Source organism: Chiroxiphia lanceolata, chromosome Z (genome assembly GCF_009829145.1).
Source record: "Chiroxiphia lanceolata isolate bChiLan1 chromosome Z, bChiLan1.pri, whole genome shotgun sequence".
In the NCBI taxonomy this organism is placed as follows: Eukaryota; Metazoa; Chordata; class Aves; order Passeriformes; family Pipridae; genus Chiroxiphia; species Chiroxiphia lanceolata.
Window position 1 is genome coordinate 29,859,585 of NC_045671.1, and position 27,747 is coordinate 29,887,331.

At 40.3% G+C, this 27,747-nt stretch overlaps 2 protein-coding genes and 1 long non-coding RNA gene across 3 annotated transcripts; 1 reads left to right on the forward strand and 2 right to left on the reverse strand.

Moving 5' to 3' along the window:
• C7 (complement C7) lies at nt 1–26,195 on the reverse strand. The gene is made up of 18 exons (XM_032676408.1): nt 26,040–26,195; nt 25,692–25,747; nt 25,100–25,175; nt 23,980–24,121; nt 23,073–23,214; nt 22,134–22,272; nt 21,367–21,489; nt 20,064–20,307; nt 19,297–19,410; nt 15,516–15,682; nt 14,301–14,529; nt 13,561–13,732; nt 13,103–13,190; nt 11,721–11,853; nt 10,772–10,963; nt 8,274–8,370; nt 3,548–3,732; nt 1–1,648 (listed from the first exon to the last, which is right to left on the reverse strand). The coding sequence occupies exons 1-18, from the start codon at nt 26,043–26,045 to the stop codon at nt 1,461–1,463; spliced, it is 2,493 nt and encodes an 830-aa protein (XP_032532299.1). The 5' UTR covers nt 26,046–26,195; the 3' UTR covers nt 1–1,460.
• LOC116780972 lies at nt 8,033–12,373 on the forward strand. Its single transcript, XR_004354719.1, has 2 exons — nt 8,033–8,112; nt 9,932–12,373. It is a non-coding gene; the product is annotated as an uncharacterized LOC116780972 (long non-coding RNA).
• On the reverse strand, nt 17,315–18,556 carry LOC116780137 (coronin-2B-like). Its single transcript, XM_032674658.1, is given in 6 exon segments — nt 17,315–17,448; nt 17,451–17,595; nt 17,597–17,853; nt 17,856–18,242; nt 18,245–18,377; nt 18,461–18,556. Coding segments are annotated over 6 exon segments (1,152 nt in total).
• Nucleotides 26,196–27,747: the final 1,552 nt, after the last annotated feature.

Genomic DNA, 27,747 nt, shown 5'->3' on the forward strand with positions numbered 1-27,747 from the left:
TTAAATTTATTTGGATTTTATTCTACTTGCTTTCATCTGCATACTATTCACAAAAATTTATTATTTGCTATTAAAAAAAAAATTTTTTTCCAGACAGCATAAAGGTCAGGAAGTCCTTTCAGCTAGTGTGGTGGTAACCTTCCCCCAACATAGCTGCCCCCACAAGAGAGAGTCTCCCACGAAAAGCATGCTGCTCCTGTTCTGTCTTACTCCTCATTGTAAGCATCATCCAGAGCAAAGCTTTTCCAGCTGAGGGTAGGGATTACACAAGGAAGCTACAGGTAGAAACATGACTACCAAGAGAGATGTTTCATCTTACTATCTCATTGATAGTCAGAAATAACATCCCTTGCTTTAAAAGCATGCATGTTTCTTGCTAGTAGTATTGCACTTGCCTGAACACCCACTTGCTATCCAGCCCTTTGACCTTGTTTGCATTCCTGAACAGTCAGAAGGGATGGGACTGCCAGCACAGGTTCATGAATGAACTCGTAATATATAAGCAAAGGTGTCACTATCTGACCACACCAGAGAGCATGCTTAGCTGTGTAAGGAAAGAGCGTAAGAGACTTCTTTTATTCAGGAACAGTCTTTGAAGACTGTCCAAAGGTATTTCCAGGGAGACTGAATACAGAATGTCTCCATTGCTGTGAGGATAAGTTTTCCCTAACAGCTATCTTTAACTAAGTTTTACTATGGTGGAAGGCCTCTTTGTGCAATGGTCTGTAAGGAAACTGGTCTTGGCACAAATATAAATGTACATGACAGATGCAACTGAGTTACCTGTGCTCCACATAGCTCATGATAACAATGACAATGTAAAATGGCAATTTTTCATTAAGTGGTTCTGTGCACAAGAAGCTGCAAGCATAGCTGTGTTCTCAATGTTTTAAGGTGGCTTTCCTATTAATGCACACTGTTTGGACCTTTAAGCCCATCAGGCTCAACAACAGGTTCAGTGCTGTGCGCACTGTTTGCTCAACTGAATAACACACAGTAGGAATAAACTGCTTTATTAAAAGAGAAGAATCATACCTTCTGCTCTGTAAAGCTTAGTCTATATGTTTTGCTGATAGAGATGCAAAGCATATGTGTGGCTTTAGTAAAAACAAATTTACCATGTCAGACATGGTAATCCATCACTATAATAACTACTTTGGCACTTGCACTTCAGCAATATTTTTTAAAATCTGATGGAAATATGAAGTAAACCTGCCAGTGCTAAAACTAGTGCCTAAGCAAGAGCTCTATTGTGAGCAGTAGTGGCAAGTACATGTCTGTCTAACGAAGAGTCTCAGGCCTTGATTCAGAGCTGACCAGATGCATAATCTCATCAGCTGCAGTGGATTTCACAGCAGAGCTTACATTTGGCAGAGCAAGGTTCAAAGTATGTCCTGTCCAAGAGACGACATATTTTGAGATATCCCCTGGAAACAATCAGAATAAACTGTAACCGTATCTTATTTACTCTGCACGTCGCAGGGCCTTATGCTGACAAGGGTGACAGCCTGCCCCTGGCATCTGAGCTGCCCAACCTCGCACTCCGTCATGGTCCGACGGGCAGCAGAGCCACTCACTTCAGCACAGACCTGTATGCCTCCATCCTCACACAGACCATCTTCATCACAAACACAGCTGTTGGATTGCACTAAACAAAAAGCACAGAGGAGAAACATTCAGGATAGGATCCAAGTCACCAAAAAAAAAAAAAACCAGACTATAATATTTCCAGTAAAACTGTAGGTATGACAGAAATTTTCTGGAGGGTGCTCAGCACAAGGAAGACATGGATCTGTTGGAGCAGCTTCAGAGGAAGAAACAAAAATGATCGGAGGGCTGGAACACCTCTCCTGTGGAGACAGGCTGACAGAGTTGGGGTTCTTCATCCTGGAGAAGAGAAGGCTCCTGGGAGACTTTATAGCACCTTCCAGTACCTGAAGGGGCTTTATAAGAAAGATAGGGACAGCCCTCTTAGTAGGACCTACAGTGGTAGGACAAGGGTTAATGGTTTTAATCTGGAAGAGGGTATATTCAGACTAGATATTAGGAAGAAATTTTTCAGATGAGGGTAGTGAAACACCAGATCAGGTTGAGCAGTGAGATAGTGGATACCCTATTCCTGGAAACATTCAAGGCCAGGTTGAATGCGGCTCTGAACAACCTGGTCTAGTTGAAGATGTTGTGGCTGATTGCAGGGGGCTTGAACTAGGTGGCCTTTACAGGCCCCTTCCAACCCAAAGCTTTCTATGATTGTGTGATTGTTTCCCTAACCTAATTCCCTAATCCTTTCAGTAATATTAGCTTAGGTTCTGCAGAACAACTAGAAGTAGAAACAAGTGGGGCACTGCTGGGGCTTCCTCTGCTCGGAGAGGCTGATCATGTTTGTGGGAAAAGCTTGCTTAAGGTGCCTCAGAGATTTCTCTGATGTTACTGCTTGAACAGGTTCATGTATTTACAACTCCAGTGCTCAGATAACACATAAGATGAGAGATCTGTCCTTGGACACTAACAAACTGATCATGCAAACTCTTATGACTCGTATCTTTATTTTCATACAGGCAGTTTCACTAAGATTAAAGTATTTGCTGCTATAAATAAATGTATGTAGCTGTATCAGTGGCAATCACATAAGAAGATTTTACTTGAGATTTATTTTTCATAACAGTGGCTTTGTTTTGGTGTTGTACGCTTATATTTTTTTTACCAGTGTTTGTCTCTGCTGAAGCTTCAGCCAGTTTTGATTATCTTTGTTTTTCTGTTATTATTTTTGTCTGTCCAAAATAATAACTGTTAGACAAAACAGATGAACTCGTATCAAGTAATCCTTTTTATTTTCAAATTATAACGATAACTGTGCCTCTAGCTTGGACACTTCTAAAACCCTAATTTATTTCTTCATCTTGCCTATTCCTGGCAACCCTCCATTAAATGCAACATAGTGTAGGACACTCAGGGAAAATATATCAGGGAATTTGAAAACTTCCACTGCAGACAGGTTACAAAAGAGGAACTATTTCCTCTGAGGGAAGAGAAACTGTGTGAGAAACTGGAGATAGACAATGAAGTACAAACAACAGTAATTGGCTTTCCTAGCTAGTATAAAATAAAACATTTAAATCCTTGCCACAAGATACTGCTGGGGAGACTGCTTGGCAAATTTATGGAAAGGTTTACCTATTCCTGTGGGCAGTAAGGACTCCCAGAGGTAGAAACAGTGAAAAAGAGAAGGGCAAAGGTTTCACCCAAAACTTCCAGTGGACCAAAATGTTGACTCACTTAACAGGGACTAGGAATAAGCTTTTCCTGTAGATAGTGTACTTTGCTACAATATCTTGTGGGGATTTCTTTTCCATGGTTGGAGATTCCTGCTGTGTTTGGACACCAAACACTGGGTTGATGGTTTGAATCAGTTTAGCAGTGCATGGTGCTTCTGGGAGGAACTGGAGACGCCATACCAGGACAGACCAACTGCTAATGTGTGACTGGAGCAAAGACTTCATTTTGGTCGTATGAAAAATTTTGCTTAGAATTGTGAAGAATCTCTTACCATTGCATTTTTCCCATGAACGGCATGATCCACAAGGTATTTCAGTTGCCTGGGATATTTTGCAGTTTTCTGCATTATTGAGAGAATATCTTCTGCCTGTGCACTCCAAGGCATGCATCTTGCAAACAGTTAAATGTGTGTTTCTCTTGGTTCTTTGATCTGTAGCACAGGTGTCCAGGGAAGGACTGAAAACAAAACAAGGGATTGCACTATTTAAATGGCGCATCTTAAAAAGAGCTGAGGGAGTGGAAAATATTCAGAGTCCAGTTCCAGTTTCTCTGTTCATTGAAGTACATCCTAAGAGGTCAGCAAGGAACTAAAGACATAGACATGCAAATAATCCAGACTTCTTCCTTTTCCATATGGCACCTTAGCAGTCAAGACCTGTCCTGTGTGAAGGACAGGGATATTACTCTCTATTTGCCATTGACCTCAGTAGCAGTGAGAGACTTTAGATAGAAGTACTTCAGACTTCAATTATTCTCTAATTTAGGACATATACAGGAACATAAGTACATACACAGAAAACATTTTCATATATATAATGATATATATGAACATGCACAAATATTAAAATATTTTACAAGTATTTCTTAATTTTAATACTTTAGGATATGCTTATAATCTTTACACTGCTGTCCTTTAAAAAACACAGCTTTTACTAACTAAAATCTTATGATTCACCATCAGAGACCAAAGATATTTCTGGAAATACCCATGCATCTTCACAAAAAATTTATGAAAAATATTTATCCAGGAAACTTGCTGGTATATTTCTTGAAATGGGGATAGTAACCTAACACCCACAAAAAAATGTGTAGAAGTGGCAACAACAATTCATGGACAACCTTGAACTGTATTTTGGGGACAGTTCCAGGAAGTTGTCATCATTTGTGATTCATGTTCTAAGTGTAGGAGCGGAGGAAAAAAACCCTCCTATTACTTCTGTGTTTTACTCTCAAACCCCAATCTTCTCCACTTGTTCTCAATGCAATCAGTGGCATGTGTGGACTGAGCAAAAGAACAACTGTCTGCCGCAGGGAATGCTGTGCTTTCCTGGATGCACTTTACAGCCATGGGTAAGGTGCAGCACAGGCTACCAGAGAGCAGAGATGCTCCTGGGAGATGGAGAGCTTCGAATTCAGCCCTGAAGCCTTATTTTCAGCACAGCCTCTCATTTTGAGCTCACAAACACTCTCACAGAAACTTTTAGTGTCTTATGCATCAGTTCTGAAGGCCAATATCAACTAAACAGGTGCTTGGTGAGCAGGAGAGACTGATGAGGTAAAGACACATGGCCCTGATGAGCTGACTGAAAGGAGAGGATAACTCCCTGTGAAAGTGGCTTGTTGGAGGAGGGAAGAAGAATTTGGAATATGGAAATCTAGTGAGAAAGTCTTGACTCAAACTTTGCTCACTTGCTTGTCAAGTGTTAAGGTGACTTTTCTTCCCCCTGCCCCACCCCCCTATCCCACTCCATGAATTAGAAAGTGAGTTTTGATCTATAAATGAGATACTAAGGAAAAGACCCTTTTCCAAGCTTTTGGAATGGTTCTTTGAAAGATAGTTGGAAAACTCTTTTAAGAGCTGGCTTTACAGAAATTTTAAACTACCTGTAACATAGTGCCTCTTTAGGATATTCAAAATATGGCATGAATTTCACTAGTTGAGCCTGAAAACTTTGATGCAGTGACCAAATATTTTTAGTAACAACATTACATCTCCCACTTAAGTTAGCATCCTGAACTGCTAAAAGTCCTTTAACTGCTGTGCTTAGTCAAAATACCAGCCACTATATCACTAATAAAGTTAGTTGCATGAATTTTCATTAATGCTCTTTTGATAACACAAAGAATGAGGTTAACCCTCTTATTCTGAGGCACTGTAAGAGGACAGTCCAAGGGATATGTAGCACCAAGCAGCTGATAAAGGAAGCAGGTGCATTTGTATGCATTATACTGTTTGCTCATGTGGCTGCACAGCCTCTGAGTTAGTGGAGCAGTGCTTTAAGTGAGTTTCCTTTGCAGACAGAGTTATAAGAAAAACTCCATCTTTAAACGTAGTCTTAAATTTGGGAGAACAAAATGTGTTCCAGGGAAAGCAATTGATTTGTATTTAAGTTGTTTGTTATATTTAAAATTGTTCAGACACCTTCTTTCCTTGCTCAAGTGATAAATCTCAGTATCTGAGTCTTAAGGTCAAAATCTTGTACACAAGGCAACCTAATTTATCTGAAAATATTAAGACCAGACCTTTGCACTAATCTGCCTGCTTTGCACCACTTTAGTAACACTCAAAAGAAGAAAGGGAGATGATTTAACCAGCTGCTGAAGTATGAATCCAGGAGTTCATGGACTGTGTTGCCAAACTCTTGCTACAGTACAATGACTCAAACCGTCTTGAGAGTTCTTTAAATATTTGCTATAGCTGTGTCATCCAGGAGAAAGCCAGTGGGCATCAACATGTTCAGATGCATAAAAAAAAGAGTGGAGAATCTGCACTCAGAAGAGATATTAATAATTTGCACTCGTTGCTGAGAAAGGATATTTCCCAGGGCTGGGAGCACCACAGCAGTCCAATAAAAATTATTACAGACAAGGAATAATCCTTGTAGAGTGAATGTGAGAAATGTAATATTTTTACCTGAAGAAGAAGGCTAGGATAATAAAAACATTTTACTAATATTTTATATTGTGAGAAATTAAATAATATCTGTAAGTCCATAAATACCTTCTTCCTCTCACCTACAATGAGAGGTAGGAAACTTTTGGTGAAGTGAAAAATTCATCATGCAGTGGATGATATTAACTTCCTAAAATTACATTCAAGACCCTAAGTTGTAATATACCACAATCCAAGAAATCTCAGGAGAGACATAGACACTATGCAAGTAAATCTGGAGGAAAAAAGAGGGGATAGTACTTAAAAATTGTCAAATCTCATGTTTCACTGTGGAGATAGCTCTTACCTCCTGGAGACTGAGGTTCCATCTGTATTAACACATCAGCTGTTCTCTGACCCCTTCCTTGTGCTAGAGACAGTTCACACAGAGTAGCTGGTGTCCATACTCTCTCTGCTCCCAGAAGATGGGGACTGCATCAGACCAGAATGGTCTCTGACCCTAGTAACTCCTATGCTGTGCCTGGGAATTATCCAGGAATCGGCTCTTGCCAGAGGTCTACCAGGAGCTGCTTTAGTTATTTAGCAGCTTTGGTGCCAGAGATTGTTCCCTTGCTCTAACTGATGAGAATTGATCTAACCTAAGGCACCATACCATAGGGACAAATTACCCCTCACCAGCCTCTTCTGGGGGTTTTGTGCTGTCCTGGGCAGTCTCTTGGAAACTGAAAGGATGGAGAAAGCCATGGTGTTCCTAAGTTCCCACACGAACTCTTCTTGTTCCCAGCTCTCTTCAGAGAAGAGGCTGGTGCTGAAAGTCACTGCCGCAGCAAAGCAAGTTACTTCTGCTCTCTGAAGAAGGACCAGGAACTGCTTATGTGCCTTACTCCTACAGCCTTAACAGGCTGGAAGATTAGTCTGCTTTGACAGCTGATGGTTTATCTTTCTGTCATTAGGTGTGTTATTTCAAGACAGTGAAAAGATAGCATCAGGTAACAGGAATGACTGTTATCTATCTTGCTATTTTGAACATAATTAAAAAAACCCAGAAACAGGCAAGTAGTAGATTAATTATAAATGAAGCTTAAACAAATAACTAAATGTAATTCATTTAACTTCCAAGGTTACTATGAATCTGCCCATGGCCTTCCCTAGCATTGTGACTCCCCTCATATTCTAACTAACCTTAACACATCTGTAAACCAGAGAAGGGGTTGTTGCCTTGTTTAAATAAGTATCGAGAGAAAAAGACCAGAACTAGATTATATAAATTATTTAGGTGTTATGGATAGGAATAGTTACTTGAGATGACGTCAAAGTTTCTTCCTCCTACTACATATGGATAAGACAAATTGGGTCTGTTATCCTGGCGTTTCCAAACTGCTCAGCTCCTGCTGTCACATAAACCTGGCCAGATTTCATCTAGAGCTCACATGCTGTGTGATGACTTTATAGGAGACATCATCCAGTCTATGCAAACCAGACCAGATGTTGGAGTGCTGAGTTCTTTGGCACATCTGGCCATCAACGCCAGGTGATGTAATTTCCTTACATTATTTCTTCTGCATTGCTTATTGTAGAATATAGCCTTAGATCAAACAGGAAACAATAAACCCTGATCTGCAAACCATGAGGTCAGAAAAGTGATGTGATTGGACTACAAAAACTGCTCTGTAAATGTGAGATGAAATTAGACTATGTGTCTTTCATAACCCCACAGTCTCTCAGCAGCAAAAAGAAATCTATTTTATTTCACTAGCTTATAGGTTTGATATTTATGTCCCAAGGGCCTCTGTTTTAAGTTTTGCTCCATCTTCTAAATCCTGAAAGCATAATTTTATCTTTTTCTATCTATTTCACAGATAAAGTGAAATTATCTCTTCACCTTTTGTCATCCAACCAAATTGCGTCACTACTAAAGCCCACTGACAGTTCTGACAAGGCAGGTAAGTGATGAATAGGACATTGATTGAGCTGTAAAGCAAATTACAATGCCTCCTTCTCCTATGAGTAAAGCTTTCTCCTCTGTTATGGACTGAAGACTTAAGAACTGTAATGGGTCTTGAATAAAGTGAGAATGTAATTGCCTAATTGAGCCTGAACTTACCCACACTCATAGGGCATTTTGCACACACATTGTGACTGATATACCTTCTCCCATGGCTGACATTTAGGCTCTGTCACTTCTGGTTTCACACTGGGCACTGAAGTAGAAGAACACAAACAGTGATATCAGGGGTCAGAAAAACAAGGGCTGTTAAAGGTCTACTCTGAAATTATCAGTTGAGTTTAGCAGGCACTGAATTATACAATCATGACATAAAGTCACATTCTGCATGTTCATTAAAAGTATCTACTGCATGGAAGGAATCAATACTGTTGAAAAGATCCGATACACTTTGCAAAGTTACTGTGCAGTAATTTATCTATGGGTCACAAGTCAGACAGAAAGAGACAGGTACTGTGTTCAATCTTAAGCATTCATCTAATTTCTGTTGCAGCTATTTGTTTCTTCTAAATTTAGCACTGCTGAATCGTAGATGGGAATGGCTTTGTCATTAGGTTTCAGTTACTGACTTCACTGCTGTCACTAGAAAAGCTAAGGTTCCAAAGTCCCCTGTAGAAATCTGAACCCGAATATTGTTATACACTGATAGTAATGAAAACTACAAGTTCCATCATTAGCCCTCAATCTGTACCAACTTTAAAAATAAAAGCAATAGCAATTCTTGGGGAATTTTCATCATTGCAGATGTTCCGTTCTTTAAGCACACAGTTGTATTCCAAACTTTGCTAAGCATTTCTCTGGAGGTTTCTGTAGCAAGTAACAGCAAATCTTCCTAAATCCATATGGATGCAATTTCTGAGGAGGTTTCATCCTGATTTGTATTTTAGATTATGTGTCTGTTAACATGAAACTTTAGTACACCAGAATGCTGTTGCCTTTCTCAAAAAAAAACAAACCTCCATTACAGATTAAGACTGGCTAAGCAAAACAGATGGACAGAAATTACCAAAGAAGAAGAAAAAAAAGAGTTGCAGTGCATTGCAATATAGACAGCAGGCCTAACCCTGTCTTCCTGCAGAGGGGTAAATTTACACCAAAAATCACTGCATTTTCTTCATCCCTGGGGTTGACGGTTGCTGACAACACTCTTGCTGACTAAATACTCCCATCCAAACATATCTATGCCACTATGTCTGTGTATACATATCTTCTTAATTTCTACCCTTCTTATCTCATATTCCTTGGGTTTTTAACTCCAATTCCTTGGATTTCTAATCCAACTGTTGTCCTTTTTTAAAAAACTTTTGTATTAATATAATGGTCCCATACAATGAGGCAGAAGCTGTTTCTAAAGGTAGAAGCATTTGAAACTTTCTAATTATTTCTGGAATTTTAAAATGTGATGCAACAAGACAACAACAAAACAAAACAAAACCAAACCAAACAAACCCCAAACAAAACAAAAAACCGAACAAAACCCAAACCACCAAAATTCCCAAAGCAACCAACCAACTAAAAAAACTAAGTTAAAATCACTGAAGCTAAGCCTAAGTAACTGGCAACAGCAATTCAGCATTTGCTGCTCTGGCACTTTAGCAGCAGTGAGTTGTTTACGTATGGCCATGCAATTTCTTCTGAAATCCCTATGCTTCCTGTGAGTTTGGTTATGGCACAGTAGCAGATGACTTACACCAGGAATTTCACAGGATGTTGTCTTTTGAGTTCTAAGCCTGACTGTCACCTTCCTCTTCCTGTAGATGAGGAAACCTCAGGTAGCAGTTGGTTGATAAGGACAGGACAGACAAGAAACATAGGACAAGACTACTCTTCTGCAGCAGTGACTGTTGTCCCCAGGAGAATACAGGAACATCTGGGACCTCAGGTGAAGTTGTTACTGGCTTGAAGAAGCAAGCTGCTTGGGTGCCCCTGTGTGACTGATCAGCACTACAGCAGTGCTCAAGAGAAATTCTTGTCTGTCTTCCACAGTTGGAAAAGACAACTTAGGCAGAGCTGCTGAGTGCTGTAGCCCAATTCCCCTTCTGCTAGTGTCTGCCCGTATCAACCCAGAGCTTACAGCACTCACCATGAACTTAAAGCAGCATTTTCCCATTGCTTCCAGTTCTTGCACATTTACTTCATGTCAGCTGTGCGACTGTCAGATGAGCAAAAGGAGTCACCCAGCCCTCTCCTTCTCTGCCATGAGAGGCTATGGTGTACGGAACAGTTTCCACATGGAAAAACTCTGTCTCTATGGTGCAGTTCATATAGTGGTGGTTTTATACAACATGGGCGGAAAGTGAAGTATACTTGGATGTCAGAATAGACAGCATACATCCCAGGCAATCTCTTAAAATGTTGTTAGTGACAATATGTGATAGCAATAGGGGAGTGTGAAGCAAAAAGCCATAAGGAAATCTCACATAAATTGCCTTAAGGCATCTTGTTTGAACAGACCACAGAAAACATGTTTTCTGTGCTTCCTCCTTGTGGCTTATCACTGTATCAGCAATAGCTCTGTCTGTACTTTAACTACATAAGGCATAGTTGGTCCAGGAAAGAAACTCCTCCATTGTACTTGCAGGACTGCAACGGCTTACCTGGTGTCTTGCACTGGACAGTCTTCACGTCAGGAGACCACTTGAGACTGGGCTCACACAAAATGGAGTGTGCCCCTTCTAAGTGCATGCTGTGTGGGCAGGACAGAGTTATTCTCTCACCAATCTCATACACAGCTTTCCATGGCTCTCCTTGCAAACCCCCCTCCAGGTCGGGCAGGAGACAAGCGGTTTCTAAGGATTGAAGCATTCGAGATAGCCACAGTGAATCAGTGGATTGCATAAAGCAACCACATATTTTATTGTCTCCTAAATTCCTTAACAAATTGAATGGTGAGATTGCCTGATTTTCCTGTAGAAACATATCAATCATGTTAGTGCAGGATATTAACTCATCACACCTGCCAAATATGCAATACTAAGGACATAGTGGCAGCATCTTCTGCTGCTGCCTGCAGGTGCAGTCTAGCTTTATGAGGGCTTCTCTGTCCTTAGGACCCATGGTTCTGTTGAGAGTTCATAATAGGGAGTAACGTCCTGTAGAGAGAGGTCATACATACAGGATGCTGGGGAGGCCATGTATTGATACACAGAGATAACCTTTAAACAGTGCGGACTAGCATATATGGACAGTCGGTCCTGCTTGGAAGGAGAAAAGGATGCTGTTGAAACACAGTGCTGAAAATTCTCATGGTTCTTGCATATAGCTATAGGACTAGCATATAGCAACAAAGTGTTTCCACAGGAAGGAATTCCTGGACTGGAATTTAGTCTCTGTCACTTCCAGCCTTTCTTAAAACCAGACTTTATGGGTACGTTTCTCATTCAGTATTTCAATATCTAGATTCAAAATAAAAGATTGTGACTAGGAAACTGGGAAATGAGGGTGCACGTTTTCCCCCTGCTGTCACTGGAAAGCAGGTGTTCTGAGATGTTTCACTGGAATTTGGAAATGGAATTGTATTTCAAAACAAGAATAATTTAGACATACCTTGGCAATATCTGTCTCCAACTTGCCATTTTAAATTATCACCACACTTAGCCATAGGATCACCAACAAGAGAATATCCATGTCTGCAAGCATAAACAATGCTTTTCCCAACAGGGTATGAGTTTTCAGCATTCTGAAAGAAAATAAACAGGTGAAATTTTAGATATACAGTATTAGAACTAGCAGCAGCACTGAACTCTCTTTGATTTTGGGATGCAGTGGCTGAGGACAGTGAGAAGTATTAATGCTTCTCTACAATGCACTGATGAGAGCATCTGAAATATTGGGGGCAATCCTGGTTATCAGTAGTCAGTAAAAGTGATCAAAAGGGATATGGAACAGTACTTTTCTGATGATGCATAAACTGACTGCAAATATGGCTATTATCGAGCATTAGCAGGGCAAGATAAGATCTTGGACAACCTTGGGCTGGAGGCAGATCAGTAGGGAGATAATGGCTTTGCTAATTCTTAGGATGGCATGTTACTAGCTTTCAAAAGTTTAATATGATGGACTGGAAGACACAGGTTTTCTCTCATTTTATATCCCACTGTCTTCCAAGGAGACATCTTATGAAAAATTGAGACTACTCTATGAGTTTCACCTTTAGTTTGTGAAACAAAACTATCAATGTAGGAGACAACTATTGATTATGAAAGAAAAAAAATCCTGGCAAAAGAGGGAGAGCAAAATTTTGGATCTTGCCTCAGCAGTTGTGTAGAGGCAACCAACTGATTTTTCTAAAATTAATCCTTTTATCTATTCATTGAGTAAGGAGAATTTTGACAGCCTGATAACATGGAGAAGGCATAATCCATTCCTCTAAGGGAGGAATTTGGTCTCCTTTTTTAAATAGGCCCAAGTTACAGCTAGCCAAAGTAACTTGCCAGATCACAGTTTCACCAAGGAACAAGAAAGTGGAATGGTGAGTTACAGAGTGAAGATTCCTAAAATTTGTTTATAATTTTGTTATATTTTGTTTGTTGGATAACTATGGACAGTTTACTTTCTGTGTGTTTTTTTCTCTAATTTTCTCTAATTTCCTGTGCTTTTATATGTAATCCATATGGCTCAGAAAACTTTTAATAAATACATAGGTTAAAGGACTTTTCTCTGTAGGTACTATCATGCAGAAAAGCAAAGATTTTGTTCTGGTTTTGGGGGCGTGCTTTTTTGCATTTATTTCATTTTTAGTGTGAAGTTTGGGATACTGTCATGTAAACTTCAGTCAGTGAAAAATGCTGCACAAGCTGCTATACAGTAGGTCTGATACTAAGCTTACCAAGAAAAATACAAATTTCCAAATGAACATCTGTATTAACTATAGTAAAGACATTGCAAGTAGGGATAGGAGAGATAATAGAGTGATAGAAATAACTTACTTGAACAAATCCATTTTCCAAGGGAGGAGGAGGTGAACAGAATTTTGTAGGAGTTATGGATAAATCAAAACAGTGTGGTTCAATCAAGCTATGAAGCAAACAAAAGTACAATTTAGTTTAAATTTAGTCTTCTTTCCTTTCAAAATGCTACACTTCTCAGTGAAGCCTGTTTTCAAGGCTATTATGCTTACATTTTCATCACAATTATATTTAAATCAGGCACTGCCAGGCTATCCAAGAAAGTGGTAAATAGTATGCTGTCAAGTTTACTGGCTTTTACCCAATTTTCTAGTCTTACCTTGTATTGGATTCACAGCTTTTGAATTTCATTTTCTCTCAACCGAAATACTAAAGCTCAGCAAGTGATCTTCTCCCTGAATTCAATAGCTTATACATCCTTCTGAAATAAATTTTTAAATCTTTCTGAAGTTGTTCTCCAAATGTTTTTTATTGCTTACCGAAGATGCTGCAACTCTTCATCTTCACATGGTCTGCTTTCACTCTGCTCTCCTGTACAGGTCTTCCCACCCCCACGTGGGGAGGGGTTGTTGCAGGTTCGACTCCTCAATTTCCTTCCCCCTGAGCAAGGACTCCAAGAAGACCAGCAGCTCCAGTGTCCATCAACAACACCTATTAAACATTTGGGAATATTTCACATTAAAACCACTCTATTTAAACCACTCTCTCTTTAAAGTACTCTCTGTGAGTGATTTAAAGGTACAGGCTGCTCAAAGCTAGTGATGGTCCCAACTGTGTCCTTACAGAGAATTCCAGATTGCAATGATCTAGTCTTCCATCTTTCCCCAACTTGCCTTGTACATCAGTATAATTCCACAAAGGCTATATATTATCACTTTCTGAGAGAACACAAAACCAGCTATCAGCTACAACTAATTACAAAATTAAAAAGAAAAATCTTTGAAGTTATTGATACTACTTAATTATAGATGGTAACATTGAGTAGTTACTATTGTCCACTGTATTTAACATTAATAATAAAACCAGCTCTTTGGTAAGTACTGTTTAAACATGTTAAACAAAGACTCAGGCTTGACATGGCCCTCCCCATGCTGTATGTCTGCAATGGTACCTGACCCAAGCAGGCACTTCATGGGTGTGCAGTGGGACAGACAGACTCTGGAAGCAGGAGGGTACAGTTTGTTTCTTCTAAACTCTCACAAATTCAAAGAGTGCTGACCTGGCTGATCTTGCACGAGAGTTCCCAGCTCACAAGCTGCTCCAAAGGTGTAAGGCTTGCAGTAACACACACATTGTGTTCCTTCCACAGCTGGTTCACCACCATTCTGGCAAGGCTGACATTTGCAGGGATGATTTTCAGCCATATATTCTTCAATCGCTTGTTTTAGGTAATGCTTTTTGACTGAGGAGCAGGGTACTTCCTTTACCAGCTCATATAATGGTGTTAGCTACACAAAGTAGAGAAACATGTAAATTAAGCAGTTATGATTGGGATATAAGGCTTTAAAAGCATACAAAATAATTTGTGACATATGTTCCTGCACATGGGAATTAGCATATTAGATGTTTTAATCTGTTGACTAGCTAAAATCTTATGTTAGTATTTAATATTAGCCTTTTTCTGAAAAGTTAGCTCTATTTAACACCATCCTTTAAAGCTGTTGGTAGATCAGTCATGTTTAAACATATTTGAACTATGAGGATATGGTTGAGACAAAAGTGTAACACAGACCACCAGCAACCTGGATTCTCATCAAGCTGTTTCTAGCATAAAGAAACTGGACACTTGAACAATCCACTATGGTGGATTTCACAGAACAGTGATCAAAGCTAACAATAATTGAAAATATTTTTATATTGTATACTTTTACATTTAGCTGAAAACTTCCTGACAGAAATACTTTGGGTTTATACCATTCTTCAGTATATGAGCAGTTCCCAAAAGGGACGTAGACAAGGTCGTAGTGCATATGGCCACACTGAGCTCTGAAGTGTTTGACTCTCAAAATCTCTAGTTATTCTAAACTTCTGGATGCAGAGTTAAGGCAGAGGGATAAAAGGGATACACAGGAGTTTGCAAGTGAAGTGGAAGCCACACAGATATGCCAATATGCATTTCAGGAAAGAGGCTATCTCAAGTCTGGGCTTTCTCCAATGCTAGGGTGACCCTCTATTCCTAATCAGAAGTCCACTTAAGTTACTGAAGGCTGGTAAGATTATAGGTATTGACCTGCCTGTGGACTTAGATTTGTAATGTAGCTGATCATATTAACTTCATGGCATTTTTTTCCTGAGAACTTTTCTTTTTTACAAAGTGATCTGAAAACAAAATGAGTGTAGACCACAGCCTCATTAATCACCAGCTGTAGCTTAATAATTTCTCCCCTTAAGGTGATCCCATCTGCTCACCTCTGCTTCAGGAAAATAGCCTTACCTTTTTTTTAATTACTCTAGGATAATCTGTCACTGATGCAGCCCACAAGCTGTAGCTTCGAGTGTTCCCAGCAGGATTATTCAGCTCTAGATAACTAAGGCCAGCAACAGCACCTGGGCTTCCTCCTTCTATGTAAGGGTCTCCTTTAATCTTATTACCACTGCTTCCTGTAGATTCAGGATAGGAAATACAGAAAATATTGGCATTGCAATATTTACAAATGAAAATAGAAACATTACACACAAAAACCATGCCAGCAAGTAGTAAAAGGACTCGCTAGTGCGGTTCAACCACCTGGGCCTGGATCAAGAGCTCTGTAGTGCGTTTCTGTGGCTGGGTTTTGGTAGCAGTGGGGCTACAGAGGTGGCTTTGGTCAGAAGCTGCTAGAAGCTTCCCCTGTTCCGTAGAGCCAATGCCAGTCAGCTCCAGGATGGGCTTCCTGCTGCTGGCCAAGGCCAAGCCAATCAGGAGTAATAGTAATGCCTTTGTGATAACATATTTAAGAAAAGAAGATTGTTGTGAAGAAGAAACTCCAACCAGGGAAGAGCGGAGTGAGAACATGGCAACAACAATGCAGACACCAAGGTCAGTGCAGAAGGAGGGGTAGGAGGTGCTCCAGGCACGGGAGCTGAGGCCCTGCAGCCCGTGGTGCAGACCATGGTGGAGCAGCTGTGCCCCTGCAGCCCATGTAGCATCATTAGGGTGCAGAGACCGACCTGCAGCCCATGGAGGAGCCCATGCTGGAGCAGGTGGATGCATGAAGGAGGCTGTGACTCCGTGGGAGGCCCAAGATGGAACAGGGTCCTGCTGGGGACCTGTGGCCCGTGGAGAGGGAAGCCCACGCTGGAGCAGTTTTTTCCCGGGTAGGATTTGTGGCCCCTGTGGGGGACCCACGTCAGTACAACTCATTTGTGAAGGACTGCACCCCATGGAGGAGTGACCCACGGGACAGCAGTTTGGGAAGAACTGCTGCCCAAGGGATGGACTCACACTAGAGAGGCCCATCAAGGACTGTCTCCCGTGGGAGGGACCCCACGGGATCAAGGGAAGGACTCCTCTCCCTGAGCAGCAGCAGAAACAACAACTGACCATAACTCCCATTCCCTGTCCCCCTGCACAGCTGGGGGGGAGGAGGGAGAAGATGGAAGGAAGGAGGGGTGGGGGGAAGGTGTTTTTAAGACTGTTTGTTTTCTCACTCTTTGGTTCTTATCCTGTTAGTAATAAATTTAAGTACTATCCCCACTTTGAGTCTGTTTTGCCTGTGAAGGTAATCAGTCACTGACCTTTCCTGCTCTTATCTCTACTCATGAACCCTTAGCTGTTTTTTTCTCTCTCCTCTGTCCAGTTGCAGAGGGAGAAAGAGAGTGGCTTTAGTGGGTATGTGGTGTCTGGCCAGGGTTATCCCACTACAGTCTTTTTGGTGACCCGTATGGGGAATCATGAGGATTTTGAGGTAAGGATAATAACAGGGAGAGGTAGCAGGCACAACAAGTACTGAACAATGCTAAAGAATGAAATGATCGTGGGGAATTTTTTGCTGTAATTGTGGTAAAGGTACAAGGGGTGGATTTTGTGTAAATTGTCCACTTAAGTTTGGTGTTATAGTGATGTTATTTTGATTTCTGGCTGGAGGAATTTTTGTTATATTCTGTTTTGGTAGGTTGTTACTTTTGTTTATGTAAGGGAAGGCTGTGTGATGAATGTGGAATTTAAGACTCTTAAATATGTGATTCATAGAGGTGAGGGGTGGAATGTCCCAGTTGGTCCATCCTGTTCGTCCCCACCATCCTCCTTGTTGGTCACATTGGTGTACTGGGCCAGGAGAGCAGCCTTCCTCTGTTTCTTCTCCTGGGAGGAGACCTCCTTGGCACGATCATGGAGATGGGCTCAATGACCCCCTTGAGGGTGATGATTTTGTAGAACTGAAAGACATGTCCAGGTTGTGTTTCTGCATCACCTCCAGTCCTTTCTGTGGGGCCGGGGAGCGGAGTTCCGTGAGGTAACTCAGATAGGACTTGTCGGAGCCAATCTCGTAACAGCAGATGTTACCATCGCCCTTCCCAGCCAGGTACAGCATGTCGTAGCATGTCAGTGTCGTAGAACGGGAAGAGGAGCTCCAAGAGCCCATCGATCTCCTCCTCGATCAGGGGCATGGACGGGTGTTCCTGATTCCACAGGGCAATCTGTCACGTTTTCCAGTGCGACACGCCCATGGTGAGCAGCCTCTTAGTGCTGCCTAGGAACACCACCCTGTTGACACAGTGGTTCTTGCAGCTGACCTCCTGCAGGAGCCGCCCAGAGTGTGACTCCACCACATGCAGCTCCTTGTCCTTGCAGGGGTGGCCAGGAGGCTGCTGTCTGTGCTGAAGGACATGCACAGGATCACATCCTTTTGGCAGTCAATCATCTTCACTGGCTTCCCAATGTCCAGGTTCCAGATCAGGACCTTGTAGTTGTAGCCGGCACTGAAGAGGACGTTGTTGGTGGTTGGGTGCCACTCAACCAGCCTCATGCACCAGCTGTGCCCGTAGAGCTCCAGGATGACCTCCATCATGTTCCTCATCAGCCCACCCTCAGGAATCTCCCAGATCTGCACCATGGCGTCCTCAGAGCAGAATGTGATGATGTTCTCAATGAAGGGGTTCCACTTGATGTCTAGCACAGTGCCCTGGTGCCCACAGACCTTGGGGTAGTTTGGTTCGATCTGGTCTGTCTGCTCGAGGGGTTGATGAGGAAGGAGCCACCACTGATGCTCTTGGTGACGATGGCAAGGAAGAGGGCGTTGATGGCACAGAAGTGGTTGTCATGCACGTTCTTGGTGATGGGAACGCCACCGAAGCCGTGCTCCAAAATCCCTGCCTTCTGGCCAGTTCATAATCTCTTCCAGGATTCCTGGGAAATTGGGTTTTCCCATTTGGGCTGGCTGTGTGATCAGAGCTACTCACTGGCTCCATGTAGCACTGGTTGCATGATGTGTTGAGGGGATGTTCCCTTGGAGCATCCAGTGCAGCACGGGCAAACGCGGTGCCAAGAGGAGACATGCTTCTATTCCAACAACTTCTGACGTGGCTTGAACCCCCTCATAGGCTGCTAATATCTCCTTTTCAGTTGGCGTGTAGTGGGCTTCTGATCCTCAATAACCCCAGCTCCAAAACCCTAATGGCTGACCTCAGGTTTCTCCTGGTATTCTGTGCCAGAGCCTCCAGCTGAGGCTATGCTCTCCAGCTGCCGTGTGGAGGATATTTTGCACAGCTGGTCCTGTTCGAACAGGTCCCAGAGCTACTGCATGGGCTATCTCCTGTCTGATCTGCTCAAAGGCCTGTTGTTGCTCAAGGCCCCACTTAAAATGGTTCTTCTTCCGCGTCACTTGATAGAGGGGGCTCACAAGCTGACTGTAACCTGGAATGTGCACCCTCCAGAAACCCACAAGGCCTCTGCAACTGGACACAGGAGCAAGTGAGAGAACAGCTTTAGTGGGTACCTGGTATCTGACCAGGGTCAACCCACTACAAGCTGATAATATATAAGCAGTATCTGGTTTTGCAAGTGTCTTGGCAGCCCTGACTTAGGGTGTCCAGAAAAGTGCTGTTTACGGGAAAGCATTAGCAATAATTGATGATCATTGGAGAGCCTTTTAAACCAGGTACTTGGTGTCTGGGTTCAGCATGGTAGAACAGAATTCAACAAAGTTATCAACACCTGTTCCTCATTTTGATAGTTATTTAGGATGAGATGAAGGTTGGACATATGACAACTGTACGAGTCATCACTGAATATTTACCTGAAGAACTCTGCAGTAATTCATCCAGTTTGGTGCATTTCACTTTCTTCTTTTTCACAAAGAATGCATTCCATCCTGATGTGGTACACTCGTATAAGTTTGTTATGCTGACACCTGCAGATAATCCATCCATTAACAGTACTGTACACAGAAAGTGTGTTGGATTCATTTCTGAGTTTCCTGTTGGCTAGAGAGGTCATGAAGTACTATGCCTAAATTGGAAGGCAACTAACAAGTATGTGTGTGGCTGTGGGAAGATCCACATGTTGGAGCCTATGGATGGAGGCTGAGAGATGAGAGGTGTATCCGGAAAGGGTTTAGTTTCATTTATTTTCTCAGCAGTCCCTAATCCTGCAGCACTGCTCCACACTGATTACCACCATAGGTGTCACTCTAGTATTTTCTCTGTTTGTAATTTACTGTGTTTTACACAGTTTTACCCAAACTTCATTTCCAAATGACTTTAAAACTCTAACATTGTTTGAAATTTATATTGGCACTAGAATTGAAACTTAGCCTGATGAGGTCCTCAACTGACTATTAAATATTTGCTATCCAGAGTGCTGCAGGTCAAACACATGGATCTAGGACTAAGTGTTGTGGTTTGAGCCCTGTTTTTAGTTTTCTTTCTTTTGCTCATGAAGAGAATGTGGTGACCTGTAGAAGTCTTTTACTTGATTTTAGATATTAGCTGGGAAAACATGCAAATAAATTTTTATTCTTGATTATTGACTTTGTTTCCTGCAACGAATACGCTAGTACTCTACCTTCTGCTTTCATTTTGTCAGTATCCATATAAAAAATAACTTTGTAGTGTCCTCCTAGAGATCCAGAGTGTAAGAAATGGGTCCCAAAATGTTCAATAAGTCTTCGATAGATGCTGTAGTCATAGGCAATGGGAAGGTTGAACAATTCCTTCCAGAAAGACTCCGCAAGAGTGAGGAAGTCAGGACGGTTGTTAATGAACTGAGCAACTTCCACAGTGTTCTCAACAACCATCAGTTGTTTACTCTGGGGGAAGGAAAAGGCATCAGTCATGCTCCATGTCACTATCAGAGTGGCTCCCAGTAGCAAGGTGGCATGTATATTCCATTGGCTACTAATCAACAGCCTTACATAGCTGTCTCATCAACCCAATCAACACAAAAAGAACACCCTGAAGTCAAGAAATATCACTGGACTTTTATTTATACTTGCTGCAACATCTTTCTTTTCCTCGTGTGTACTTGAAAACTAGCATAAGCATAAGAAAGGAAAATATCACTCTTCAAAGCTAACAGTGGCTTCCAGAATCAGAAGCCTGGCAGTAGGAGGTTAATAAGCTTTTTCTGAAAGCAAATCAGAGGCAGTAGAGAGATGTCCTTTGCACTCTGTTTTGTCTAGATAAGTCTAGGGTCTCCAACCATTTTGAGGATACTTCTGAGTTATAAAATCCTATATGTCTATACAATATTATTCATTTCAAACTCTCACAGTTGCTTTTGAACTTTGTTAGGCTGAGACTCAAGACGTCATCATTAGTGTCTGCTTGGGGGCCACAAAATACACGCACTTGTTACTTGATTTTTTTTGCTATAACATATAGGTTATACTTCATAATTGAGAGTTACTCCCAAATTATTTATCTCCTTTTAAAATAAGATGAAGGCATAAGCACTGTGACCTCCTGGCTGTTAAAGACATAAGATATCTCTCTCAGTGGAGTTCTACAAATGGCAAATGCATTATAAAGTAAATAAAGATTAATCACAGAGCTGTTGCAAATTTTTTGCTTCAATATACTGACCAAAAAAAAAAAAAGGCAATAAATCCCTAGTAAAAACAGAAAAGATGAATCAAATACCTAAAGAAGCCAAAAGAAGTCAAAGTTTTTCTCCCTCAAATAGTGAGGAAAACAGCTAGTAAATAAATAAATGACTAACAAATAGGTTTTATGGGATATTTAATGTCATGCACTTTGTGCCAAAAATGTCTGGATAAAATAAATATTTGTGTCTCACTATAAAAGCACATAAAAATGATGAAAATGTTTATGCAAAATACTAAGCCACAGTGACAACTTATACATACCTTTCGCAGACTTTCATTCTGTGAGTAACTGTGTCTATTTGAGTTTTCATACCTCTCTGTGTGTTTCATATAAGACCAGGTGCTGTTGAAAAACTCATAATTGAAATCATTTTGAACTTTGACCTAGAAGGTGAAAGATAGAAGTCTGTATGAAGAGGTTCATACAGGATTTTAAAATGATAACATAAAGAGTAGAACAAGTCCTTACTGATGAAAAAGAAGCTGATGTGTTTTCCAGGCTGAATCCATTCCAGATTTCATAAAAAGTACTGAATACTATTGGAAAAGCATTCATCCATATATATGGATGTTAATATGTGGATATTAAGTATTTATACTACGAAATAAAGTACACTAAGGATTGTTTGGCATGCTTTTGATAAATGTGAGACAAATTGAATCTCTGAGACAGTGACTTCAACCAAAGCATATCTCAAAGATTCACACAAAGCACCCCAAAGCCTTGCATTTCACCCCCAAAACATTTCTTAGGGTGATTCAAGCCATTATTTATGCTAGGGAGATGGCTTTACATTCAGTCTAACTGTGAGAGATTTAGAAATTACATTCAAGGTTAATTTTTTTTCCTTTTATTTTAGCAAGACATACACCAATTTGCATTTCAAATAAGCGACTGCAGAGAGGGAACAGGTGTTGTTGAGCTGTGTTTAGGGGACATACCTTCCAAAGGCCCCTGCAAGCTTTGCATCATTCTCCCAGTTTTAATCACGACTGTAAATACAAAGCTGTGCTTAATGGAAACATACCTGGAAAGTATAAGCAAGAACACTTTCACTCAGCCTGTAGTATTCTCTCCCATCACCACTAAAGACCTTTCTGCATTGCCCTCCAAAGCTTTTTGTGTGAATGACTCTTCCCTTGGTCTCACCAGTAATAGCATCAAAGCTACAAGAATAAAAAATATGAAAGGTCATTAAAACAGGGAGCCAAAAATTATAGAGCCATTATAACTGAATGATGGATCTGCAAAGTAAGATCTTTTACCCAAGAAAAGGGGTTATCACCTGATAGACTTCTATACATGCAGAACTGCAGTATGGACAGCATGTTACAATATTGAAAGTGAAATGTTGGATTTGTCAAGAAAAATTAACAGAGTTCATTATGTCTTAATATTAACACGTTTGTGTCTATCTCGACTGATTTTAAATTTTATTGTTCAAGCAATTACTGCAACACGAAAACAGCAGGGCACCCATCCCAAAATGTGGGTGGTTTTATTATATATGAAGTATACTGCATAACAAGGGATATAACAACACAAAAGATACTTAAGATAATTATTTCGCTAAGTTGCAGATGGGATGTATAAACTGAAATCCATATGGATCTACAGTACTAAATGCAACAGCAATGAATAAAAAGAATGAGCATTGCTGACTCATTTTTTCCATTATGTAAATCAGGGGTTATTAGTTGAAATTTAATTTTATATCTTAAAAGTTGTTTTTCAATAACAGGAATCAAAGACTAAAAGCTTTATTCTGTGCTTCAGATCAAAGGACCTGTACATCCTGGCTACACTGAGCCACTGGCATGATGGAGGCAGTTCTACTGAACACTTTTGCATATGGGATGTTTTACTATAAGCCCAGGAAGTCTATCTGTACATCTAGAGCTTGTAAACACATCAAAATGTAAATGTATGTGGCACCAGTAATATTGAGCCTGGCACAGAACATTACCCTGCTCCTGTGAGTTCTGAATTTGGAGGTGTTTTGTCAATATCACACACAGTTTTCTTCTCTTCACATCGATCTTCATCTGCACCATCTTCCTCACAGTCCTGATCTCCATTGCACACAAGGGATCTGCTAATGCACTGACCTAAATCAGAACAAACATGCACAGGAAAAGGAGTGTTTGTTAGTTTAAAAACAGATCACCTAAAATCAAAGCAGAAGTCCTATTTATCTATTACATTAATTAGCATATTCACTCCCACAATGAACAGTCTGTGCCCACAACGGCTTGTTGAATACAGCACACTTGAGGGAACCACAACCATTTGAGGCTTATGACATATCAATAAAACAGTTGACTTCTAGATTTATTTCCAAAGCTTTCACCCTTTGACCATCACTTATGATTAACTGTGATTAACTCTCTGGTAGCACCAAAACACATTTATCATGGTCCTCTGTAATAAATGTCTACCTATTGAGATAATATGCTCTTCTGTGAAGGTAATGGAGGCTGCTTGGATACAATGATTGTTCTACGGACAATTAGTTTCCAGGTGATTTCCAAGATTCTTGGATATAGCACAGAACAGCTTCAAACGATCACATAAGGTTGCACTCCTTAACTACCTTCTCATAATGAAAAAGATTGTTCTCTGGGGCAAATGAGTAAGGCAGAATGAATTAAAGAGGGTACAGAGCTACAGCATATTATCTGCAATGCTCTGCAATGCTCCAGATGAAATGAAATCCATGCATAGTTAAGGCTGGGAAAAAAGGAAACATCTACCTAAATCAAATTCATCTGTATATCAAGAGTTCTGCAAAGACATTGCCCATTTACTAAAGTTCAAAGGTTTTCTTCTTAACTTCATGACTAGAAAATGGTGAAAAAAATCTTGGATGGTACCTGAGAAACACCTAAATCGATCACCACAGCCATCCTCTGTTGGACATCCCCTTGTGGGGGTACATGGTCTTGTTTCAAAGGCATCCCCAGAGCAGGGTTTTCCGCCATACTGGCCATAAACTGCTACTGTCCGTCTCCGAACCTGAATGCAAATCAAGAGATTTTAGAAAATCCAACTGTAAAGCAGGAATAGTGTGCTAGTGTTGAGACAATGCTACCACACTGCTGCTGTAAGGAAATGAGATATTCACTATTTTTTCGGAGAACAATCACACCTTCTATTAACATAATATGGTGTGGTGGTTTGAAACTCCCAAGAATCTAATTTAACCCTCAAGTTAATAGAAAGACAACTCCTTTATCTATAAGGTCTTTAGACTGATGCATAAGCTTGGCTTGGTTTGTTCAAAAATGTAATACGTAACTGAAGACAAGAGAAAGCTGCCAAGAAATTTCTGGCTTTTTAACATTCTTAATAGGACCAATCATGCCTGATATGATTTGTTATTAAAGTTTCTCAGAGTAAAAAATATCTTTAAAAAGATGGTAAAATATAACATCAAGAGGGCTACTTTTTGTTTCTAAAAAAAGTACTGTCTCATGGCACATCTTCAGTTTTGACTAATCTGTTCTTAATTGATGCAACATCAAAATAGATGAAAAGGAAAATCAAAAGCAAGTGTCTTGCACATCAATAGAGTTTCAATGTAAAAATCATCAACTTAGTTTCATCAAGGGTAACACTTCACAACTAAGTTTTCTTCCCTTGAGATGTGTCACCACTAATGAAAAATCAGTGAAATTGGTACAAACCAGCATCAGTGGAGGAATGTCTGTGTTTACCAAACAGTTCAGTTGAGCTTTTTGAAGCCATCACCAAAATAAAAAGAGCACAAATTATTTTACAACATGAACATCCTAGCTTTGAAAGGGAACATACTGGGAAGAGACTAAGAATTTATCTTCTGAGTTCTCAGCTCTTTAGCCTTCTCATTTTGCTGGGGCTTTTGTGTGACATCTGATTTAGGGTTTTAAAGATACAGTAGCTCCTTAGTTACCGGGAAAAAAATCACATATGCTTATGAGGTCATGAGTAGAGAAAAAATGTGTCCATTTATACCTGTTTTTGAGTACAGCCATTGCACTCGGACCAAGGGCCAAAAGAATTCCAGTGGCAATGGACTGGAGGGGAAGGGCTGCTCCAGTAGGTGTTTTTTTTGAATTAAAAAAAAAAAAAAAGGAGAGAGGAAAATCATCAGTGATTTCCATCCATAAACATAAGTGCAAAACTTTCCTAAACAGTAAATCAGACCTTCAATAACAATTAGGATTATGATCAGGCTTTCTATAAAATCACTTGGATTTGCTTTTCATAGATAAGAATGAAATCAGTCCCAGCTTAAGTTTTCTGGTCACTCAAAAGAAGAAACTAGACACATTCACCCAGACTAAAGATCAGCAACGACTCTGTGCAACTATAAAACACGTTTCAAAGACCAGTTTCACACTGTAAATCAGGGATAGGGCAGTCTCCATCAGGGAGCTGACAGGGGCTGTGTGTGCCACTGATGGCTGTGGCAGTACTGACACCAAACAGTGTGTACTTGTCCCAGGAAATAAATCTGAAGACCCTTTTAAACCCTGCCTCATGTGATGCACCTTAATCATACATGCTTAGCCTTCAGGATATAGTTTATTAGGTAAATATTCACCTGGCAAAAATTGGGAAGAAGCCTGAAACTTCCAGCAACAGAAAAATCCCCAGCACCTGAAAAAAAGAGAAGTAAAAGCAAACTACTTTGCTTTTCTGCTTTTTCCTCCCTGTTTCAGCTCATAGAGCTGTTTAAGGTTTCTGCAATTTTTACACTAATCAGCTAAGAAATAAGATAAGTTCACACTTATTTTCTCAGCTGTGTTGTGCAAGCTTTTGTTTTTTTCTTATTTCTTTCAGAGTTGTCCAATTACCTTTTCAGCTAACTATTTCTCTATACAAAATCATATGTCATTACACTTGACATATTCAACTTTATCAGTACAAATAAAGTAAGCAACTCTCTTACCTTCATGTTAGGTGAAATACTCAGATATACAGCAATTACCAGGGAATATGCACTTCCAGCATTCTCAATTCAGCAGCCAAAGGAGTCAGTCAGTCTGTCTGCTGCTGTTCATGTCTTTTCACTTTGCCTTGCTGTTCTGCTTTTCCTTCCCTAAAAGGGTTGAATACTGCCAAGGAATTTTAACCTTAACCCATCCAGTCCTCCCCAGGGACAAAGTCTGCTTTGGGAACTGCTCAGTGTTTTTAAGATATATAAATCAAATGTTGGATGTATTGACTGGGGCTGGCAGAAAATTGTGAGGAGCACTTACTGGAAGAACCATCTTCTTTTCCTTATCTTCTCTCTCACAGTTTCTTTCCTCTGAACAAGATTTTTCAAAGATCCCAAGCCACACACACTACATCACAGCTGAGTTCACAGCTTCAGTAGGAAGAGCTGCTCTTGATGAAGCTGATGTTGCTAATCACAAATCTTCATTCTCCACTGAAGTCATGCTGATTTTTCTGTATCGATTTTCACACTGAAAATCAGCTTACGGATCTGAATGCAAGTTTTGGTCAATTATGGCCTGGTTCCGCCTGCTTTTTGCGGGGGTACTCATACAGAAGAAGAGTACTTCATTTTCTCTTTCCTCACCCTGCCATGCCTTCTTATTTTTAGTTTTGATTTGTTTCACTTTCCAGAGCTGACCCATTGCAGTAACAGCAACAAAATGCCGCTGCTAGAGAAATCTACACTAATTTATTCTAGTGTAGCCCAGATAACACCCTCATAGAAAAGTAGCACTTCTATGTGAAAACTGTTAATATATTAGGTCTCAGATACCACACCAATTTTGAACTGCTTGCATAGTCCTCAGAAGACTAAATGCTTCATGTCACAGCATCACAACACGGTGACTTTTAAGCCCTTCACTCTGTTGGCATGGTCTGCTTTTTATAAGGAGATACTCCATTCATGTGAGGGATGCCTATGTCCACTCCTCACAGCCAATTTAGATAAGCCAGAGTCTGTCTTTGGGACTTTTCAGGTTTAGTAACTATGAAACTCTTAGATAATGTAGTTCATATGTTGTCAACGGTTCTGTACATATTTTACTGCTTTTTATCAAAAACATCATGCTCCTATTTAGTTTATGAGCAATTTTTGCAATTTGTGCAACACTGACAGTGGTCATTTGCCTACAAAGGAAATTATTAAAACCAAGTTAAGACCTTTAATAGCTGGCCTAGAACACAGAAACTCCAAAGAATATTTTATCTCTCCAGACATATGACTTGATCTTGCAGTCAGCTGTTGTAATATCTTAGATAGCAAATTCACTTTCTGTAAGTATATCATTAGCTACAATAACCCTCAAGATAAAGATTTACTGTAATTTGGTCCCAAACAAAACATGCAAATAAACATAAGTAGAGCTAGCAAAGAAAGTGTGTGTGGTGGTAGGGGTCTGGTCTTAATTAACAGGTAGTCAAATCATTAATAGTAAGGGGTGTCATATTTAAATGAACTTTTATTCACGGAATGTCTTCCTGCAAAAAGTATTTCAGCAAGACAAAAATGCTGCTTTGGTAGATGCTGTATAATAGTCCTTTTAGCACACATTTTCAGATACTTCAACCTAACAATTTTATCTTTCATTCGGAAAAAGGATCCTGCTTTTTTACTGATCCTGGCTTCAGCAGTAACAAAAGCAAAGAAATGGAAC

Excerpts from the sequence above, each read along its gene's own strand:
- C7 (XM_032676408.1), bottom strand. Across the intron at positions 15,683-19,296 it reads ATTACTGCAGAGTTCTTCAG|GAAGCAGTGGTAATAAGATT; the intron begins GTAAATATTCAG and ends CTGAATCTACAG. Across the intron at positions 3,733-8,273 it reads AAAATGCCCTATGAGTGTGG|TCCTTCCCTGGACACCTGTG; the intron begins GTAAGTTCAGGC and ends TTTTGTTTTCAG.